We start from the raw sequence: 20,133 nt of genomic DNA, 5'->3' as shown, positions 1-20,133 counted from the left end.
CCCTGTGATAACTGCATTTTGAAAAATGTGGCTTGTTGTGGAAATAAGGTTTGGCGAGAAAGCTTCTTCCAGGAGTTAATTTCCCTTCCAAGAGGTAGATTTCTCTCACTTCCTGTTATCTCACCCCCATTTTTAAACTATGAGTTGTATGTAAGTTGGATGTTTGTGTATCAGGGACTGCCTGTATCAACATGTGATATCACAAAAGAATTGCGATACTAAAAAGATAGCATTTGGCAGCGAAAACGGAAGAATCTGCATAAAGATATTTCTCATTTGTTTGTTTGTTGGTGGTGCTGCCAGGGTAAGTTGGCCACATCACAGTTTTGGAACTAAGTCTTGTCAGACCTCAATGCCATTCTGAATGGCCATGCCCACTGCTAGAAAATGCAGCTACAGTTGAACAAATGGATTAGAAAAACTCCAACGCAGTCCACATTTCATCCCTGGATTAGCAGATGTTACTGCCAGTCAGAAGAGAAGCGTGTGTAGAATTAGCCGACTGCCACAACAGCTGGAAGCCACCACTGGCCGATTTGTCCTGGGAAGGCCTGTTGAATCCCAGTCACACTGGTCCTCTTTCATTTCCCACCAGCTCCCTCAAAACTGCAACAATACTTTAAACTAAACAGGAATTGACTCTTTAAGCCACAGCACTTTGTGCTTCCAGGTCCCTGTGTTTTATTGCTTCCAAACGGTTTAACTGACTGAGGTCTTGCCCAGTTGGATGTTTATGGCACAGCTCCGGTGTCAGTCTTCCAGCTGTGTTAGTTGGATGCTGGCTTGGTCAATGTCATCTGGGAGCTATTGCAGAAGTGAGGAATGGGGTCAGACTCCAACTCCCATCAGCCCAGCCAATGAGCAGAAGTAACATCTATTCTGTTTAGATTGGGGCTGGCTTCGTTTGGCCATGTTTATTAAGCATATATTTATTTATTTATTTATTTACTTACAGTATTTTTATTTCGCCCTTCTCACCCCAAAGGGGACTCAGGGTGGATCACATTGTATATACATATAAGGCAAACATTCAATGCCATATACACATAGAACAAAAACAGAGACAGAAGCAGAGGCAATTTAACCTTCTCCTGAGGGGATGTTCGATTTCGGCCACAGGGGGAGCAGCTGCTTCATCATCCATTGCGATGGCACTTCCTCATTCCAGTGGCGGCTGGATGATTTTTATGGAGTTGTAAATTAGTTAAATTAGCCTCCCCACTTTATAAGTGGTACCTTAATTTTCTACTTGATAGATGCAACTATCTTTCGGGTTGCTAGGTCAGTAACGAGCAGGGGCTATTTTTATTTTTAATTGTTGGGTGCTCACCTTGCCATGGGCTGGCCTCGAACTCATGACCTCTTGGTCGGAGTGATTTATTGCAGCTGGCTGCTTACCAGCCTGCGCCACAGCCTGGCCCCATATAGGATAAGTATACTTATCCTATACAGATCCCGAGTTGTCTCTGTGCTATACAGTATGTGAAGTAGTGTGTTCTGTTTCTATTTGTATGTTTTAATTATGTTTCAAATGTATGTAGATTTATCTAGCACTTGTATATGTTAACTAACATGGATATACATATCGAAGTAACAGGCAAACAATAAATACATTATACTGTAGTACTATACTGATGAAGACTGTGAGCAAGTGAACCGCCTTCCTTCCTTACATATTGCTAGGTGCAATATAGGACAGGGTCACTGTACCTTTAATAAAAAAAGGAATTTCAGTTGGGGCAAAGCAATATATGCTTAATATCCTTATTACCTTTTTTTGCATGAAAGGTGCAGTAGCATTTCAGATTTAAAACATGGAGTCAAATGAAGGGTTGTCCCTTCAAAAAGAAGGCACTTGGCCACCAGAGGTGAAGTGATAAATTAAAACAGTCCTTATACCCCGGCTCTAAAGAAAATCTCCAAATGCAAGGCAATGTTTTGATCCTTAGTAGTAGTGTTGTGCTTTTGTATAGAATTGCTGTTCGTTTTGAGTAGTTTCATTCGTGTCATCTCATTTCGTATTTGGTTCCCGCTAATGGAAAACACGAACATTTCCATGCCATTGGTGGCAATGGGAGGGTTTCCGAGGCTCACACCACCCTTGAAAGGAGTGAAAATTGCCACACAGAGAGGGCATTTCGACCCCTTTTAGCCCACCAACTTTTAAAACGTTGGGTCTTTCCCAGAGTACTATTGTTATTGATAATATTATTATTATTAACACCCATTGGCACATATCAGCTGTCATGGAGAGGCACTCCTTTCCCAGACTTAGCTTAGGGTCCCAGAGTAGCTATCGTTATTAATATATATATATATTAGTATTATTATTAAGACCCATTGGCACACATCAGATGTAATGGGGAGGCACTTCTCTTCCAGACTCAGTTTAGGGTCCCAGAATAACTATAGTTATTTATATTAATATTATTATTAATACCCATTGGTACACATCAGCTGTAATGGGGAGGCACTTCTCTCCCAGACTCAGTTTAGGATCCCAGAATAACTATAGTTATTTATATTAATATTATTATTAATACCCATTGGTACACATCAGCTGTAATGAGAAATCAGCCCTCTGTCAGTACCTGCTTATTGTTACACGGTCAAAACGAAAGGAAAACAAAAGGAAGCATAATGACTTGTGGCTTTCATTTTCATCTCACCTCTCGTTTCCTACAAAAATGCCGCCATTCGTTTTGGGTAGATGAACAGTCGAAACACAACAATAGCACAAAGGAAACAAAAGAAATTTTTTTGCGCACATCTCTACTTATTAGTAAATCAGTTCTGGTAATCAAGTTATTGATTCTTATCAGTGAACCAGCCCCTGTCACCAAGAAAAATGCATTTATGTTTCTAAGAAGTCTTAACTGCCCATTCAAGACCAAGTTGTCCCAAAACTGTTGTATTTCAACTGGATAGCTCAACAACAATGCAATGTTGCTGGATAAAACTATTTTGCTTCCAGCTTTTATGAGAACTGTAGCTATGCTCAAGAATAGATGGAACATTATCCTTGCTAGTCAAAAATCACAGGGCTTCAAATGTATTTGCTGTGGCTTCAGTACAGCATTTGGGTATCCCAGCTGTATCAAATCTTCACAACAGCATACTTCCAACATTTCACAGATGAAAACAGTCACGCATGTGGCCAACCAAAATGGCAAAAGTTATTAATAAGGAAGAACAAGCGAGCTAGGAGCAACTGTAGTAGTTTGCTTCTGTCTGAGCCAACTAGGAAGGGAAAGATTCCTATTCTTTCTCAGAGTTAACTGAGTGCAACTACTTTTGCACTTTGAATTACTGGTGTATGTCTGTTTATGTAGCATTGAATTGTTGCCTACTTGTAAGCCGCTCTGAGTCCCCTTCAGGGTGAGAAGGCGGGGTATAAATATAAATATAGTAAATAAAATAAACAAATTGTCTGCAGCAATTGGAGTAAACTAAGGATGGGAGGGAAAAAACGAAGCTGGGACATTTTAAAAGCAGCAAAAAAAGTGGGACATAAATGATTACTTGGGATCTTCCTGATAGATCAGGATAGTTGAAACACACAGGTTTGCCACCACAGCAATTCGTTGGACCTTGAGGGTTTTCTTTTTAAATCAGCAAACCATCATGCAGCTGTTTGTTCCTTATCCTCATACAACCCACAGACAAATGTGTCTTCTTTCCTGAATACTGCCTTTTATCTTTCCATGACTAAGTAGCCACATTTTAGACCTTGACCACTTCTTACTTAAAAGCCTATGGACATTAGTAACCTTCTCATTTCACTTTTCATGCCCGAAACAAATATTGAAGAAGTGCAGTAGGGTGAAATCCACCCCCTCACAGTAAAGCAAAAGCATGTGTTGCTGAGTGCACTTTTGTGCCAAACAACTACTGAGTGACTAGACGCAGCTTCACATAGCAATTAAAAGTCTGAAGAGTATGTGGTACCTGGTTAAAATCTCACCTCTGCCTTGAACTGACTCTTGTTGAAAACTGTTATGTTACTAAGGCAGTTTCCATTTGTAAGTCACTTTTCCACCTGAAAGCCTTCAAAAGCAAAAGATAAAACTCAACAACCACAGCATTAAAACACAAACTAAGACAGAGCAAAACAGCCAGTAGTGAAAAGCAATAACTTTCAAAACAGAGATATAAAGGAATCTTGTACCACTTTTGAAAGAAGATGAAAAAAAAGTAATTTCTATCTTAAGCTTTTGTGGATTTCACCTAATGCATGGAGTCACAAAGGTTATTATTATATTATACTATTATACTGTAACATTATAAAATGTATTTGGATACTTTGGAAAGAGAATCATCCAAGGTCAGAAGCGTGGCAAACGAAAACAGAGAGAACATGCTTGAAGCACGAAGCCCATACAAACTTCCAAAGAGAGAAAGAATTTTCTATTTCACAGAACCTTCAGTGCAATTAAGACTCGAAGCATGGTCTCACCTTAAGAACTTAAGAGGAAAGTATACATATGGAAGTGCTATATCATACCCTCCAGCTGTCCCATTTTGGCAGGGAAAGTCCCTTCTCCTCTCCTATTTTTCAGCTGCATATAAAATGCTGCACTGCCTCATCCCTACTATTACTTTCCCTCTTCGTCCTCAGCTTACCTCATTTGCTGCAAGCTGGGTTCAAAGTGCAAAAGCAATTTGCTCCTAACTTGAGAAGGAGGAGGGAAAGAAACTCTTGCCCTTCCTGTAGATTAAGGCAAAGGCAAACTGCTGCAGCTCTCCTTGTTTGTGTATTCTTCTTCATTAGTAGTGTTTGTCATCTTGATCATACTCTGCTGTTCCTTGATCACATGTGTCTCAATTTTATTTGTGAAATATTAGAGTATGCTGTATAAATCCATTCCTAAGTCAGGATAATATAGGACATAAAATATGATATTTACACTGTGAGTTGTCATTGAGGGACTCTTCCTTGCAACCCCATAGCCAAGGGAGGGGAGAGGGATGTTACAGGTTCAACAGGTATTTTTTTCAGGCTAAAAAAAACCCCTTGGTTTACTCATAAATATTAACTGGTTGGAGCCTCCAGTGGTGCAGCAGATTAAACCACTGAGCTGCTGAATTTGCTGATTGAAAGGTTGGCAATTCGAATCCAGAGAACGGAGTGAGCTCCTGCTGTTAGCCCCAGCTTCTGCCAACCTAGCAGTTCAAAAACATGCAAATGTGAGTAGATCAATAGGTACTACTTCTGCGGGAAGGTAACAGCACTCCATGCAATCATACTGGCCACATGACCTTGCAGGTGACTACGGACAACACCAGCTCTTCGGCTTAGAAATGGAAATGAGCACCAACCCCCAGAGTCTGACATGATTACACTTAATATCAGGGGAAACCTTTACCTTTACCTATTAACTGGTTAACTAAATCCCCCTGCTAAATCTATGAGAAGTAAAACTGCAAGCAGTATCTCAATCAAATTTTGATAATTTATTCACATTATCTTTCCGCCAATTTGACAGTTGCATTTTACATCCATCCTGGCAATAGAGCAGCCGTGGTGGTGCAATGGATCAAATCCTTTTGCTGGCTGGACTGTGGACCTGAAGGTTGTGTTGCTGTACTGAAGGTTGCCAGTTAGAATCCACGGGACAGGGTGAGCTCCCGTCTGTCAGCTCTAGCTTGCGGGGACATGAGAGAAGCCTCCCAGTTAACACATCCGGGCGTCCCCTGGGCAATTTCTCTGTAGACGGCCAATTCTCTCACACTACAAGCAACTTGCAGTATGTTCTCAAGTTGCTTCTGACACAATTTTTAAAAAGCTATATACAGCATTCTCCGGGCCATATGGCACACACATTTTTGCCTCCCAGCACTTCGCTGTACTTTCCAACACACATATATTGCTCAGCATTATCTGCCTGAGATACTTGCTTCATCTTGTAGAGATAAGTAAGCTTGAATATATGGGACCCAAAATTCCTTCTTCTAAGCCACAGCCTGCAGTTATACCTAGTGGTCGCCCAAGGGGATGTGTTACACTTGATTTATTGTGCCTTTGGGTAACATGCATAGCTGGGACAATAGAAAACAATTAACATAGATAGAGCTCATTCTGTTCACATATTTGTTACTGAGATAATGTTTCTAGAAGAGAGTTGAAAAAGCAATGTAAAATTAGGCAAAGTCTCTCTTCCATAAATTACTGTCTTGCAGGGAAGAAACACCAGTGTTTTATATGCATGAGCGCATGTGTGAATTACTTTGCCAAGGGTGGCATAATTAACCTCTGGTTTCTCTCTCCATCTTCTCCCCCTCCCTAACATACATCAGGAATGCATGAAATATTTTGGATATTAAATAGCTATGAAAGCAGGGGCTGAAGCTAAAATAGCAGTGGTTATGGCCTGATTCCATTAGTTCCAAAGGCTAACGGCAGATGTTATCAGCAATCTCTCCACTACTGAGATTGTTGATATGACAGGTTTTGAGACAAAATATTAACACAATTTGCAGAATGGAAAACTGAATAATCCTGTCCTAGCAAACTGGAATCAAACTATAATAAGAATATGTAATGTTTATTCTGCATTTTTAATATGATTAAAAAAGCTGAATACATACAAAATATGTCCTCTCTAAGTATGCATCTGCAAGGATATGTTCCTGAACTTACTGTGGAAACAGAGAACCATGGATAATAGCAAATTGTATTGAAATCAATAACTTCTGCTTAAAGTTACCATAGCGTTGTGTTCAAGGACCTAGAAAATACCTTAATAATAATAATAATAATAATAATAATAATAATAATAATAATAATAATAAGGTTTGGATCATTGGATATTGCCATCCCAGGTGACAGTCGCATTGACGAAAAACAACAGGAAAAACTCAGCCGCTATCAGGACCTCAAGATTGAACTTCAAAGACTCTGGCAGAAACCAGTGCAGGTGGTCCCGATGGTGATCAGTACATTGAGTGCGGTGCCAAAAGATCTCAGCCAGCATTTGGAAACAATAGATATTGACAAAATCACAATCTGCCAACTGCAAAAGGCCACCCTACTGGGATCTGCACGCATCATCCGAAAATACATCACAGTCCTAGACACTTGGGAAGTGTTCGACTTGTGATTTTGTGATACAAAATCCAGCATGTCTATCTTGTTTGCTGTGTCATAATAATAATAATAATAATAATAATAAAGAAAGAAAGATGAACTGCAAAGGCTCTGGCACAAACCAGTGAAGGTTGTCCCAGTGGTGATTGGCACACTGGGTACAGTGCCTAAAGACCTTGACCAGCACTTAAAAACCATAGGTGCTGGCAATATCGCCATCTCTCAGCTGCAAAAGGCCACCTTACTCAGATCTGCATGCATTATTCGCGGATACATCACATAGTTCTAGACACTTGGGAAGTGTCAAATGTGTGCTCCAATACAAAAGCCCGCATAGTGATCTTGTTTGTTGTGTACCATATATATATATATATATATATATATATATATATATATATATATATATATCCCGCTTTTTCTCTCTACCATAGAGACTCAAAGTGGGTTACAATAAAACCAGTGCAGGCAGGTGGGTTACAGGGGTTGTACTGTAGTTTGCCACCCCTTATAACAAACCTGTAATGTAAGCAAGCTGGGGATCATGGTGTATTTAAGTCCATGGAATATCTTTTTAAATATAATATTTATTGTGAAGATATGGGGAATGAGGAAGAGTACAAGAGTGGATATAGAAGAGGGACATTCTAAACATCTTACATCTTCTTCTTCCATTGTTATAATACAAAAAAAGTTCCTATGATACTAAACAAGAAAAAAGAGAGAGCATTTCTTTTCTAATGTAAAACAGAAGGACAGAAACGCAGGTGTAAAGTGTTTTGGAACAAAGGAGATAGAAAAGTTGAGAAATGGAAAATAGAAAGTCCTAACTAACACTTTCAACCCTTTCTCTGCTGTTTTTTTTTCATAATTAAAAAAATCAATCCTTTTTGTCATAAATCTTATTTCTGGTAGATTAGTTTTCCAGAATCCTTTGGACATCATTGGGGATCCTGTTATTTTTGTCACTAATACTGCTGCTACTACTAGTAGTAGTAGTTTATTTTTAACCCACCCTCTCTCCCCAAAAGGACTTAGGGTGGCTTCCAACTATAAAAGATAAAATTGGCAAATATTCAATGCCATTCAATGCCAACTAACTTCTCTACCTCTCTATTTTTTTTCTTTTCTTGTTATTTCTACATCCCTGTACTAGTAATTTCTCCTTAATGCTGCAAAAACCCCAATATTCTCATTTTTCTTCTTCTTTTAAATAATCAATAAAAGTGTTGTCGAAGGCTTTCATGGCCGGGATCACAGGGTTGTTGTATGTCTTTCGGGCTGTGTGGCCATGTTCCAGAAGCATTCTCTCCTGACGTTTCGCCCACATCTATGGCAGGCATCCTCAGAGGTTGTGAGGTATGGAGAAAACTAAGCAAAGAGGTTAATATATATCTGTGGAAAGTCTAGGGTGAGAGAGGTCAGTGTGAATGTGTGTAGTTAATCACTTAAATTAGCATTGAAAAGCTTATCTGCTGTCTTCTTCCTGCCTCTGGGGCATCCTTTGTTTAGAGTCGTTAACTGCCCTTGGTTGATTCATGTCTGGAAACCCTCTGTTTTCAGAGTATTGCTTTTTATTTACTGTTCTGATTTTTGAGTTTTGTAATACTGGTAGCCAGATTTTGTTCATTTTCATGGTTTCTTCCTTTCTGTTGAAGTTGTCCACATGCTTGTGGATTTCAATGGCTTCTCTGTGTAGTCTGACATGATAGTTGTTAGAATGGTCCAGCATTTTTGTGTTCTCAAATAGTATTCTGTGTCCAGGCTGGTTCATCAAATGCTCTGCTATGGCTGATTTCTCTGGTTGAATTAGTCTGCAGTGCCTTTCATGTTCTTTGACTCTTGTTTGGGCGCTGCGTTTGGTGGTCCCTATGTAGACTTGTCCACAGCTGCATGGTATCCGGTAGACTCCTGCAGAAGAGAGAGGATCCCTCTTGTCCTTCGCTGACCGTAGCATTTGTTGGATTTTCTTCGTGGGTCTGTAGATAGTTTGTAGGTTGTGCTTCTTCATCAGCTTCCCTATGCGGTCAGTAGTTCCCTTGATGTATGGTAAGAACACCTTTCCTCTGGGTGGATCTTTGTCTTGACTCTCATGGCTTGTTCTTGGCCTTGCAGCTCTTCTGATGTCTGTGGTGGAGTATCCATTGGCCTGTAGAGCCCAGTTTAGGTGGTTGAGTTCACCTTGGAGGAGGTGAGGTTCGCAGATTCTTTGTGCACGGTCTGTCAGGGCTTTGATTGTGCTCCTTTTTTGACTTGGGTGATGGTTGGAGTTTTTATGAAGGTATCTATCTGTGTGTGTAGGTTTTCTGTAAACTGTGTGGCCCAATTGTTGATTGGGTTTGCGGATGACCAGAACATCTAGAAATGGCAGTTTTCCTTCCTTTTCTTTTTCCATGGTGAATTGGATGTTTGGGTGGATGCTGTTAAGATGGTCCAGGAACTTGCTGAGTTCTTCCTCTCCATGGCTCCAAATTGTGAAGGTGTCATCTACGTATCTGAACCAAACAGTTGGCTTTTTTGGTGCTGTTTCAAGGGCCTGTTTTTCAAAGTATTCCATATAGAAATTTGCTACTACTGGGCTGAGAGGGCTCCCCATGGCCACTCCATCCTTCTGTTCATAGAATCCAGTGTCCCACTGAAAGTAGCTAGTGGTGAGGCAATGGTGAAACAGGGCTGTGATGTCTTCTGGGAAGTTTTGTTTGATTAGTGTGAGGGTGTCAGCTACTGGGACTTTGGTAAAAAGGGACACCACATCAAAGCTGATCAGGATGTCCTTGGTGCTTAGATTGAGGTTGCTGATCTTTTCTATAAAGTGTGTAGAGTCCTTGATATAATGTGCAGTGAGCCCAATGTGGGTTTGTAGCTGTGTAGCCAGAAATTTTGCCAGGTTGTAAGTCGGCGATCCAATGGCACTTACAATGGGTCTGAGTGGGATGGAGTCCTTGTGGATTTTGGGGAGTCCGTAAAGCCTGGGTGGGAGGGCTTCTGATTTGCACAGCTGTTGGCGTATGTCAAAGTTAATGGAGGAGTTCTTGATTAGAGTGTTCGTTTTTCTGGTGATTTTGTTAGTGGGGTCTTGTTTCAGTTTCTTGTAAATTGTGGGATCTAGAAGTTGTCTGATTTTTTCTTTGTATTGTTTTGTTTCCATGATTACTGTGGCATTCCCCTTGTCAGCTGGAAGAATGATGATTTCAGGATCTGAGTTGAGATCTTTGATGGCCTGTCTTTCTTTTCTCGTTATGTTGCTGGGGGGGAGTTTTGCATTTCTCAGGATCCTTGCTGTTTCCATTCTTACTTCCTCTGCTTCTTCCTCAGGGAGCTGGTAAATTGCTGATTCAACATTGGCAATGATGTTTTCTACTGGGATCCTGGTGGTGGTGACTGCAAAATTTCCTCCTTTTTCTAGAATGGATACTTGGTCTTCAGTGAGTTGTCTGTCTGTCAGGTTGATGATGGTCCGTGATTTATCCAGTTCTGGCTTTGGCTGTTGCTTACGGCATTTGTCAAATTTTTGTTTTTGTCTCTTGGTGTGGAGAACCATGTCTTTCTCCATTTTCTTGTAGGTAAGGCTGTCTATTTTATCCCAGTCCTGGGTATTCATCTTTTGGCTGATGTTGATGTGGAGGTGCAGCAGTTCTTTGTCTGTGTTTGCGAGTTCTTTACGGATGGTGTGGATTCTCTCTCTCAAGAGGTTGCGTTCCAGGCGGTTGTAAATGCGATGAGCCTGTGGTGTTTTGAAGGTCCTTTTGGCTGCAAGAAATTGTGGGATGGTATCTGTGTCTCTGCAGCGTAGAAGGAAGGTCAGGGAGCACAGCAGATGTGCTTTCCTGGTCCTTAGTTTTTCCAATCTCCGTGTGTCTTGGAACAATTTCTCCCCGTAGAGATGTTCAATGTGTTGTCGAAGGCTTTCATGGCCGGGATCACAGGGTTGTTGTATGTCTTTCGGGCTGTGTGGCCATGTTCCAGAAGCATTCTCTCCTGACGTTTCGCCCACATCTATGGCAGGCATCCTCAGAGGTTGTGAGGTATGGAGAAAACTAAGCAAAGAGGTTAATATATATCTGTGGAAAGTCTAGGGTGAGAGAGGTCAGTGTGAATGTGTGTAGTTAATCACTTAAATTAGCATTGAAAAGCTTATCTGCTGTCTTCTTCCTGCCTCTGGGGCATCCTTTGTTTAGAGTCGTTAACTGCCCTTGGTTGATTCATGTCTGGAAACCCTCTGTTTTCAGAGTATTGCTTTTTATTTACTGTTCTGATTTTTGAGTTTTGTAATACTGGTAGCCAGATTTTGTTCATTTTCATGGTTTCTTCCTTTCTGTTGAAGTTGTCCACATGCTTGTGGATTTCAATGGCTTCTCTGTGTAGTCTGACATGATAGTTGTTAGAATGGTCCAGCATTTTTGTGTTCTCAAATAGTATTCTGTGTCCAGGCTGGTTCATCAAATGCTCTGCTATGGCTGATTTCTCTGGTTGAATTAGTCTGCAGTGCCTTTCATGTTCTTTGACTCTTGTTTGGGCGCTGCGTTTGGTGGTCCCTATGTAGACTTGTCCACAGCTGCATGGTATCCGGTAGACTCCTGCAGAAGAGAGAGGATCCCTCTTGTCCTTCGCTGACCGTAGCATTTGTTGGATTTTCTTCGTGGGTCTGTAGATAGTTTGTAGGTTGTGCTTCTTCATCAGCTTCCCTATGCGGTCAGTAGTTCCTGAGGAAGAAGCAGAGGAAGTAAGAATGGAAACAGCAAGGATCCTGAGAAATGCAAAACTCCCCCCCAGCAACATAACGAGAAAAGAAAGACAGGCCATCAAAGATCTCAACTCAGATCCTGAAATCATCATTCTTCCAGCTGACAAGGGGAATGCCACAGTAATCATGGAAACAAAACAATACAAAGAAAAAATCAGACAACTTCTAGATCCCACAATTTACAAGAAACTGAAACAAGACCCCACTAACAAAATCACCAGAAAAACGAACACTCTAATCAAGAACTCCTCCATTAACTTTGACATACGCCAACAGCTGTGCAAATCAGAAGCCCTCCCACCCAGGCTTTACGGACTCCCCAAAATCCACAAGGACTCCATCCCACTCAGACCCATTGTAAGTGCCATTGGATCGCCGACTTACAACCTGGCAAAATTTCTGGCTACACAGCTACAAACCCACATTGGGCTCACTGCACATTATATCAAGGACTCTACACACTTTATAGAAAAGATCAGCAACCTCAATCTAAGCACCAAGGACATCCTGATCAGCTTTGATGTGGTGTCCCTTTTTACCAAAGTCCCAGTAGCTGACACCCTCACACTAATCAAACAAAACTTCCCAGAAGACATCACAGCCCTGTTTCACCATTGCCTCACCACTAGCTACTTTCAGTGGGACACTGGATTCTATGAACAGAAGGATGGAGTGGCCATGGGGAGCCCTCTCAGCCCAGTAGTAGCAAATTTCTATATGGAATACTTTGAAAAACAGGCCCTTGAAACAGCACCAAAAAAGCCAACTGTTTGGTTCAGATACGTAGATGACACCTTCACAATTTGGAGCCATGGAGAGGAAGAACTCAGCAAGTTCCTGGACCATCTTAACAGCATCCACCCAAACATCCAATTCACCATGGAAAAAGAAAAGGAAGGAAAACTGCCATTTCTAGATGTTCTGGTCATCCGCAAACCCAATCAACAATTGGGCCACACAGTTTACAGAAAACCTACACACACAGATAGATACCTTCATAAAAACTCCAACCATCACCCAAGTCAAAAAAGGAGCACAATCAAAGCCCTGACAGACCGTGCACAAAGAATCTGCGAACCTCACCTCCTCCAAGGTGAACTCAACCACCTAAACTGGGCTCTACAGGCCAATGGATACTCCACCACAGACATCAGAAGAGCTGCAAGGCCAAGAACAAGCCATGAGAGTCAAGACAAAGATCCACCCAGAGGAAAGGTGTTCTTACCATACATCAAGGGAACTACTGACCGCATAGGGAAGCTGATGAAGAAGCACAACCTACAAACTATCTACAGACCCACGAAGAAAATCCAACAAATGCTACGGTCAGCGAAGGACAAGAGGGATCCTCTCTCTTCTGCAGGAGTCTACCGGATACCATGCAGCTGTGGACAAGTCTACATAGGGACCACCAAACGCAGCGCCCAAACAAGAGTCAAAGAACATGAAAGGCACTGCAGACTAATTCAACCAGAGAAATCAGCCATAGCAGAGCATTTGATGAACCAGCCTGGACACAGAATACTATTTGAGAACACAAAAATGCTGGACCATTCTAACAACTATCATGTCAGACTACACAGAGAAGCCATTGAAATCCACAAGCATGTGGACAACTTCAACAGAAAGGAAGAAACCATGAAAATGAACAAAATCTGGCTACCAGTATTACAAAACTCAAAAATCAGAACAGTAAATAAAAAGCAATACTCTGAAAACAGAGGGTTTCCAGACATGAATCAACCAAGGGCAGTTAACGACTCTAAACAAAGGATGCCCCAGAGGCAGGAAGAAGACAGCAGATAAGCTTTTCAATGCTAATTTAAGTGATTAACTACACACATTCACACTGACCTCTCTCACCCTAGACTTTCCACAGATATATATTAACCTCTTTGCTTAGTTTTCTCCATACCTCACAACCTCTGAGGATGCCTGCCATAGATGTGGGCGAAACGTCAGGAGAGAATGCTTCTGGAACATGGCCACACAGCCCGAAAGACATACAACAACCCAATCAATAAAAGGTTGTCATTCTTTGGAAGGATCTGGCGATTGTCAGACCCTTGTCAGTTTGTTCATCTCTGCCACATTCAACATTGTAGTAATCCATAAATGTTGTTTCCAATAGTAAGCAAAAACCATTCCTGCAGTCACTAAGTATAAAAAGGGCATGAGATTTTTTGGGGGTAGGTTGAATTTGTAAGCCCCCACAGAAAGGCTTCTGGCTCTAGTGGTATTTTAATTTTTAAATTAAATGTTCTTATGAATTATGTCCCCTTCACCTTTTTTTTTTTTTTTTGCTTTAGGACATATCCACCACATATGGTAAAAAGTTCCTTCTTTTTGATGACATTTCCATAAAAAAATTTTTTAAAAAAAGTTTGGTTCCATCTTTACTAATCTTTCCAGCTTCATGTGCCATCTATACAAAGTCTTATAGAAATTTTTACGGGGATCCGTATCATCTTGTGAATTTAATCTTTGTTTTCCACATCTGTTCCCATTTATCTAGGTGGCTATTATGGCCCACATTCTTTGACTATGGAATCATACAATCTTTGATTAGATGCACTTCTGTGTTTAATTTTAATAATATTTTATAACCTTTTGCAATTTGTTTTTTTCTTTAGCCTCAAAAAATTATCTATTTCATTCTTTCGAATTGATGACTATCTTCTTATCCATTTTGTATCTTTCTTGTAGTTGTCTAAATTGGAACTATGAAAATTGTATGCCTTCTTGTAGTGGGCTTTGATTTTTTAGATGAGCTTCATTTTGTTGTCCAATTAATACCTATTTATAGATGAGCCATAGGTCTCCGCCCATTTCTGCCCAATGAAGGCTTCTTTGGTAGATGTCCACAGAAGCATTTTTAAGAAGAGTATTAATTTGTACTTTTTATATTGTCTGTATAGTGTATTTCTTATCAGGTGGCTCTTAAAATTAGAGTCAGTTAATGTTTTTTCATATATTAAGTATCCATGCCATCCATATTTTAAATCATGCCCTTCTAATGTCAATAATATTTCATTCTCTATTATCCATGTAATACATTTTGTGACTGAGAAGATTTGAACCACTGAACTTTCCACTGAAACTGAACTTTCCACTGAAACTGAACTATCCACTGAAACTGAAGTAACAGCCCATTACCTTTGGAATAGCATTTGTACTTGAACAGAATGCTCCAGCTTACTATTTTTGCTGAAAAACAGAGTGTTGCACAAGAATTGCACCACCAACTTAGCTTGAAGAACTGTTCCTTCTGCAACTTTCTGTTATAAAAGGTACACTGTACTGTGAATATACATGACCACTTGTTTATTTGGGTTGTATTGATACTTTGATATCATTTCCTTGAATTCCTGTATGTGGATACACAGTGACACATGGTTCACCAGAGGCTTAGTTGGTCTGGAACATTCATGACATACCAAGTTCTTAGAATGGTATTAGCTCTTTTCTTCCCCAGTGGAATTCTATCTTGGTGGGGTCAGCCCTGTCATTAACCAGAGTGAGGCAACTGCTTCAGACAACAGATGCTGAGGATGTCAGGAAAATGTCAATGGACAGCACTCTATGCGCCCCATGTGGCCATGGGAAATGTTGTTTCCCATTTCCAGTGTTGAAGCACATTTCAACTGCTAATCCAATTGGCTTTTGTACATGGAAATGGCAGAGGGAAGAGAGGGCCTGCTTACCTCTTTCTTTCACAGTAGAATTTTGTAAATACAGTATTGGTAAAGTCTGCTAAAAACCTCAAATGAACTGAATTTTTCAGTCATTCTCAGGGGATGAGAACATTTGAACAACACAGAATTGAACTCAAATTCAATTGACAGCCAACACTAAGAGGAGGAGGTACTATCTTCTCTTTCACTTAGAAAGCAAAATATTTTAGCAAAGCCCTACCCCTTGGACAAAAGAAACTCCTTGCTCTCTTTTCCTTCTGGTGACATCCATTATTTTCCATCCACCTGTCTGCAGGAGCAGCAGACTTATTTATCCACATCTAAGAAAATATGTCCTTTCTAGACAATTTCTAGATCCTTCAGCAGGACTCTACGGCCAGAAATTCATCATTTCAATGGGATTTCAAATTATCCTCAGTTTTGCATATCCACACAAAGTCTGAGAGCATATCCAAGATACGGAAGTCATAACTGTACCACCACCTCTTTGCTGCTGCTGCTTCTGCTTCTAAACTTTTCATCACTCCTAAGTAGAAAACAGTTGTGTGAAGGAATGAAAATATTTTTAAGGAACTTATCAACAGCTGAAGGTTAGCCGTGTCAGGGCTGATTCATACATGTATTTGTTGTTATTGAATGATTTGACAGACAACTAACAGTTGAACTGTATGAACTGCTTTATTGGGAAAAACTAATTTTGGATCCAACCTAGTTCACATTAAAATTTATTTCCATTGCTGTCAATGGGACAAGCTAATCATGACTTCATGTAAGCTCGCTAGAGTTCAAGGAGAATGTAATTCATCTATATTACTCTTCATTCAACTCAAGGAAAACATTGCTGTCATGTTCCATTGCGTTTGGAAACAACATCCTGGCATGAACCAGAATATCATGGTTTTTGTTTCAGGAATGCAACTGGCAATACCTTGGCCAGCATGGGGGATTCTGGAAGTTGTAGCCCAGAAAGTAGCCTTTTAAAGTCCTGCATTTTCCCAAAGGTTAGTCCTCATCACTTGGCCTTCCATTAATTGCATGGTTACCTTGCCTCATTCATAGAATTTAATGGGGCGTCATGTCGACTTCCATTATAAGATTCCCATATTTTTCCTTTATTTCCACATTTGCTCTGAGCTAGAGTGAGCTGTGCTCTGACTCAGTATAAGGCAGCATGAAAAGGTCTGTGAAGGAGATGAAATAGATGCAAAATGCCATTTCACTCACAGTCTTAGGAGCTAACCTCCACCTGGAAGTATTCAGAATCAGAATGCTGCACTCCTTGGCCAAAATTCTGTTGTGAGTCCTGATGAGAGTAGACCCATTCAACCACTGGTTTAATGAGTCTAATGTAGGTTGTAACTACCAACAGGACACAACTTCATTCAATAAAGATCCAGAGATACTGGAGTGTCAGTGCTTGAAAATACCCATGGGCCTTATAGGATGGTTTTTATTGCTTTTATACTTTTTATATTGTATTTTATTTAAATTGCATTACTTATTTATTACTGTACAAGGCATTGAATATTTGCCTTTTTATGCTGTGAGCTGCCCTGAGTCCACACAGGGAGATGGGGTGGGATATAAACGTTTTGTTGCTGTAGTAGTAGTAGTAGTTGTTGTTGTTGTTGTTATTGTTGTTGTTGTTGTGGAGACCCTCAAGCTCTAAGCCCCCCTGGGATTCTAATATAGTCCTTTGGGTTTTTCAGATACCCACTCCACCTTTCCTACTGCACCATCATTTTGTAGTTTCCTGGCTTTTGCATAGATTTTTCCTGTTCTAGTAAGTTGAAATCGCTCTCCTGAGGCTTATGTTACTAGTAATAAAAAATTAAGCTAACCATTTTGTCTTTTGCTTTGGGTACCTCCAGAAACTCCGTTCCCTGAATTTTTGTAAAATTGAATTCAACCCTCAGGTTAAAAGAAGTTCCAATTTCTTCCACGTAGACGACAGTGAGCAATGCAGTATAAGGCAATATTGTATGTTGATAGCTATTGCTAACAGCTAGTGCTTACAGATGACTGATTCATTTGCCATTCCTGAGGAGAGCTGTTGACACTCCCAGGCTCATGGTGGTCTTTCCTCCATAGAGTCAACATAATAGAAAGGTGACTTGGTGGCAAATGAGAAAGGCGACATCTGTTTGCAGCAAACGAAGAACAAATCCAATCTTGTGTTGGAAGACTTTGAGCAAAGGCCCAAACCTACCCAGTGGGGCAGGATAAAAATTACCCAAGCAAAATCCCTGCTTACTTCCATTCATGGGCATTGACTGGCACCTACTTCCCTTACTCATAGGAAGGGGAAACAGCATGCCCTTCTGAACCCCAGTAAAATTGTATCTGTCTAGACAATGACTAAGGGAAGAATATGTTGAGTTGCAGGGCTTTGAAAAGTGCAAATAGCAACAGGGGATTACAGATTTACAAGAACAATTCAGGTGTACTTTCACACTGGACATGAAAGGCAAAAGTGAATGTTGTAAAATCTGGGTTGAAATCCGAACTGAGAATGATTTTTTATTGGTAAAGTTGTATTAACAAAGTTTCTGATAGGGAATCTTCTTTTTTCAGTGTTTTTCTACCTGATCAGATCCTTTTTCTCTTCTTGAATTTTTTTAGCAGCACCAGAACTAAAACAATAATGAATGAGGGTTGTAGAAACACAGATTTTCATTTTTGGGTTGCAGCAGTACAATAAACAATGCAATAAGGTTTGGAGTTGGAAAGAGGAGAATTTGACTCCAGTTGATCTGGTTGGATGCCTGCCTACAACAGGCCAGGTAAACAGCAATTGCCTCCATAATCCTTTAATGAGAATACTTGAACAGTAAAACAAAGAGAAGGAGAGGAGGTAGAAAAGGAAGAGAGGAAGCAGTTCCCCCCAGCATGTTAAAAATAATCACAGATCTATATGTTTGGCCATCATAATGGAAATCATTTAAAAAATGGAGGCTGACCCAGTGGTTTTATTTCAGATATGCATCTTGTTAATTTTGAATAAAAAGGTTTGCTGAAACCTGCTGAACTGCTCTTCTATTTTGTAGTATCTCTGGCATGAAGTAATGTCTGAAAACAGATCTTTTTTGTTAACTGAGGTTTTCCTTTATAGATATTTAAGTATATCAAAGCTTTCTGAACTGTGTTCTGTGGAACTGTCTGGTGTGTTGTAAACTTAGAGAGTGGGAGGTTTAGCAATAATCTTCCCACTGAAGAAGTTCTTGTGAAAGACAACTTGTTCATCTATTACCAATCTTTATCTTTGAAGGGCAATGCAGACTATTGTTCCAGAATTCTCAGCAATGCATGAGTATTCCATGATGATAGACATTTCATAGAATCATAGGGTTGGAAGAGTCCTTGAGGGCCATAGAGGCCAACTATACCGTGCCATGCAGGAATGCACAATCAAAGCACTCCCAGTGGATGCTCATCCAGCCCTGTTTAAAAACCTCAGGAGAAAGAGACTGACCACGCTCCAAAGCAGCGTGTTCCGCTGTCAAATATATTTGACTATACTAAGCAAATGGGTTCCTGACTATAACCAAAAACAATGTGTGCCCACAAGCACAAAGATATAAGCTATCAATAGTCAATAAACTGTTATATATAGTGTATACTTATATTGAGTGAAATACACAAATATATTTGACTGTCATGAAGGGATCAATGTTTCAGTGAACATTTCCTCCATAAATCCATTCCTCTGTGCCTTAGTCTTTGGAGCAGTAGAAAATATGTACTGTTTAAGGCTTTCACAGACGGAATCACTCGGGCGTTGTGTGGTTTCTGGGCTATATGGCCGTGTCTTAGCAACATTTTCTCCTGATGTTTCACCTGCATCTGTGACTGGCATCTTCAGAGGTAGAAAATATGGTTTCACCTTCTTCAATATGACAACCTTTCAAATACTTGAACATCTAAATAACCTTCTCTTCTCGGGGCTAAACAAACCCAGTCCTACGTAGGGCATGGTTTCCAGATCTTTTGCTACTTTGATTGATCTCTTCTGAGCATGTTCCAGCTTGTCAATATCATTCTTAAATTGTGTGTCCACAACTGTATTCCAACTCAGGTCCAAAAAAAGCAGAATAGAGTGGTATTATTATATATCTCAATATAGACACTGTGCTCCTCTTGATGTAGCCTAGAATGGCATTGGCTTTTATAGATGCTGCACCACATTATTGACTCATGTATGACACAGTGAGTCTAGAATGATCAATTGCTTTCAAACTCTTCTGAACTCCAACTTTCTTAGCAGATGGAGGTTAAAACAGCTACAGGCACCTGAAATATATTGCAATAAGCTGTGAGCAGCGAGCCAGTGTGGAATGCTATATATCGCCTCTCAACCTACATCTGGATGTAGGTTGAGAGGCGCAGCGGGTTAAACTGCTGAGCTGCTGAACTTGTTGACAACAAGGTCGATGGTTTGGATTCGGGGAGCAGGGTGAGCTCCTGCTATTAGCCCCAGCTTCTGCCAACCTAGCAGTTTGAAAACATGCAAATATGAATAGATCAATAGTTACCGCTCTGGCGGGAAGGTAACGGTGCTCCATGCGGTCATGCCGCCCATATGACCTTGGAGACATCGGCTTAGAAATGGA

General features: G+C 40.4%; 2 protein-coding genes across 2 annotated transcripts; one reads left to right on the top strand and one right to left on the bottom strand.

Moving 5' to 3' along the window:
- Positions 1-8,335: 8,335 nt before the first annotated feature.
- Positions 8,336-11,783, bottom strand: LOC134299623 (uncharacterized). Its single transcript, XM_062982924.1, has one exon. It carries the CDS (start codon positions 11,091-11,093, stop codon positions 8,553-8,555), a length of 2,541 nt encoding a protein of 846 aa, XP_062838994.1. The 5' UTR covers positions 11,094-11,783; the 3' UTR covers positions 8,336-8,552.
- Positions 11,784-11,788: 5 nt separating this feature from the next.
- On the top strand, positions 11,789-13,842 carry LOC134299624 (uncharacterized). Its single transcript, XM_062982925.1, has one exon. It carries the CDS (start codon positions 11,814-11,816, stop codon positions 13,632-13,634), a length of 1,821 nt encoding a protein of 606 aa, XP_062838995.1. The 5' UTR covers positions 11,789-11,813; the 3' UTR covers positions 13,635-13,842.
- The last annotated feature ends 6,291 nt before the right edge of the window (positions 13,843-20,133 follow it).

The sequence above is a fragment of the Anolis carolinensis genome, chromosome 5, assembly GCF_035594765.1.
Source record: "Anolis carolinensis isolate JA03-04 chromosome 5, rAnoCar3.1.pri, whole genome shotgun sequence".
NCBI classification, from domain to species: domain Eukaryota; kingdom Metazoa; phylum Chordata; class Lepidosauria; order Squamata; family Dactyloidae; genus Anolis; species Anolis carolinensis.
Note: the sequence above shows the minus strand (reverse complement) of the source record. Positions and strands in the feature narration are given on the sequence as shown.

Excerpts from the sequence above, each read along its gene's own strand:
- LOC134299623 (XM_062982924.1), bottom strand. The coding sequence starts at position 11,093 with ATGCCTGCCATAGATGTGGGCGAAACGTCAGGAGAGAATGCTTCTGGA.
- LOC134299624 (XM_062982925.1), top strand. The coding sequence starts at position 11,814 with ATGGAAACAGCAAGGATCCTGAGAAATGCAAAACTCCCCCCCAGCAAC.